This window comes from Nuphar pumila, chromosome 16 (genome assembly GCF_984573655.1).
Source record: "Nuphar pumila chromosome 16, dmNupPumi1.hap1.1, whole genome shotgun sequence".
NCBI classification, from domain to species: domain Eukaryota; kingdom Viridiplantae; phylum Streptophyta; class Magnoliopsida; order Nymphaeales; family Nymphaeaceae; genus Nuphar; species Nuphar pumila.
In genome coordinates, this window is record NC_143264.1 from 12,177,831 (window position 1) to 12,180,403 (window position 2,573).

At 44.9% G+C, this 2,573-nt stretch overlaps 1 protein-coding gene across 1 annotated transcript; it reads left to right on the plus strand.

Annotated features, from left to right (window-relative positions):
* The first annotated feature begins 230 nt into the window (after positions 1 to 230).
* On the plus strand, positions 231 to 2,187 carry LOC149812936 (uncharacterized). Its single transcript, XM_089991249.1, has one exon. It carries the CDS (start codon positions 268 to 270, stop codon positions 1,915 to 1,917), a length of 1,650 nt encoding a protein of 549 aa, XP_089847375.1. The 5' UTR covers positions 231 to 267; the 3' UTR covers positions 1,918 to 2,187.
* Positions 2,188 to 2,573: the final 386 nt, after the last annotated feature.

Consider the following 2,573-nt stretch of genomic DNA (forward strand, 5'->3'; position numbering starts at 1 on the left):
AAGTAAGATCCGAATTAACCTTAACTCCTCGGATTTGATTTGGATCCGGATTTGAATATAATGTTTGTATTTTGGATTCAAATTCAGATCCGAATCTAACCCGTTTGCACCCGTAAAAACTACAATGATGACGAATCTGATTACTAATCAGACGCAGTTTACCAAACCAACTAAACTGATCCAGCTTTGGTTATATATCCGACCCGTTGACATCCCTCGGTTTTAAGGTCTCTCTCTGTGTGTCTCTCCCTATACGCCATTTCCGCAATGGCGGATTTCGGCGAGCTCCGCCACGTCCATCGTCGCGTAGCCGAGGAAGCGGTGGAGGAGGAGGAAGAAGAAGCCCTGGATCTTTCCGTTCCGTTCGCATTCGTCGGATACGATCACGAGATCCATGCCTCCGGCAGTGGGCAGCGAGATTCTTTCGGTGCGCGCCGTGACCTTCTCCTCGAACTTGATGAAACCCTAACCCTAGATCGCTCCGGCGACCGGGGGAGGTTGGTGGAGGACTCGGACCAGAGGTATCTCGACCAGGTAGACCTCGTTCTTGATCTCTTCGATCATTTCTCGAGCACCCAATTGGATTCTCCCAGTTATTCTTCCGTCGGCGGCCGATCCGGTGTCGATTTTGGGGGCCATGAGGGAGACGACGATTTGGGTTCCGATTATCTTGGGCTAGGGCTCGGATTTAGATTGGGGCTAGGGTTAGGGTTCGGTAGCGGGGATTGGAGGCGCTTCTCGGAGCATGATTATCAAGAAGATGATGGGGATGTTGTTTGTGATCGCGAACGTTGTCTCGATCCTTCTGTTGATGATGGGTCCATTGTGGAAGAAGAATCGGACGCCCATCATCCCGTAGGAATTACTGCGTCCTTGCGGAGTTTCGTTTCCGGTGGTTCTGTGATCGAATCTGGTGAGTCTTCGGTGATGCTTAGCGTTGAAGCTGGTTTGGTCGGGCCCTCGTCGCCCATTTTTGGCCTTGAAACTTCGGATGTGGTTGCTGTGGATGGGAATTCCTGTCAGAATGGTGATTTTCAAATGGGAATAGATGGTTTTGGGGTTGTGGGGTTGGAATCCGACTCGGATGTAGAGGAGGGTGTAGATCCTCATGAGGACGATTCTCGCGTCCTTGGATTGGGATCTAATTTGGATGTGGATGATCGATCGGAATCAGATGCCTTGAGTAATGATTTGGGTATTCCCCTATGTTGGGATTGTCTCCATTTGGATGATAGAAGAGACTCGAATGAAGACTTTGAATGGGAAGAAGTCGATGGTGGGATTGATGAGAGCGAGGTTTTAAGCCAGGCTGATTCTATATATGAAGAAAGGATGGCTGTTGATACTGTCGAAGACAGGATCATGCCCTCTGAAGTATGGGAATTACATGAATCAAATGGTGTTGAGATTGCAAATGTTGAAGTTCACTCTGAAATGAGTGTGGGCAATGACAATGATGCCGTGGAAACAATGGAGAATCTCGACTGGGCCGTTCTCCTTGCAGTCAATAATTTGGAGGCAAGCAATTCCGATAATGTAGAACATGATGCAGAGTTTTATACAGGTGATCATGAGGATTTTGTGTACACTGCAGAATATGAGATATTACTAGGGCAATTTGCTGACAATGATAATTTGCCAAAGGGAGTTCCACCTGCTTCAAAGACTTTTGTGGATAGTTTGCCTTCGGCCCTTTTAACACAGGAAGATTTAGATAGTTCAAGAAACCTCTGTGCTGTTTGTAAGGATGATATCTCAAAGGAGGAATTGGTTAAGCGTCTGCCATGCTCCCATTATTATCATGGTGACTGCATTTTACCATGGCTAAGCATTCGGAATACTTGTCCTGTCTGCCGATATCAATTGCCAACCGATGATCCTGACTATGAGCGTTGGAGGACCCAAAGTCGACAATAGGCTTCATATGAGATTTATTGCCAGGTAGCGACCCGGTAAATCTGAGAGAATAGTCCCTTATGTAGATACAGCTTTTTCGGTATTGATGTGAAATTTTGTTCGTTTGTTTTGTTAAGCATTAGGGAGCTCTTTAAAATTCTGTTTGACTTACATGTATTACAAGTTTTACGTGGTGAATTCAGACCTTCCAAGCCTGAGATACTTCACTACTAGCAGTGCAGCATGTACAACCTGTAAATGACCGTATTATTGCAGAAGGTTTTTCTTGCTTAATTTTATTTCCTACATGCTTCGTGCCAACATGGTTGTGCAGCTGTTTGTCATTTAATATTTATGCAAGATTTTCTGTATGGTGAAGTTTTGTCTCGTGCAGTCCATTTGAACTAGACTTTATTGATCTCTCCAAGGGTTATGGAAAAATCTATGTTTTCGCTAAACCTTTGCCAAGTAAACAACGTGGAGAAAACAAATGTACAAGAGAGGAAACCAGAAAATTCACAGGTAAGGTCAGAAGACAGTTCCCACTCTACAATTGCCAATCTAGTTCTTTGTTCAAGCTGGCCATTTATTCTTGCCGTGTTGGAATCTCATGTTGAACAGAGTTTTGGGGAGATGATGATTTCAAGCTTTCACTGTTGAGAATCCTTTATTTATAC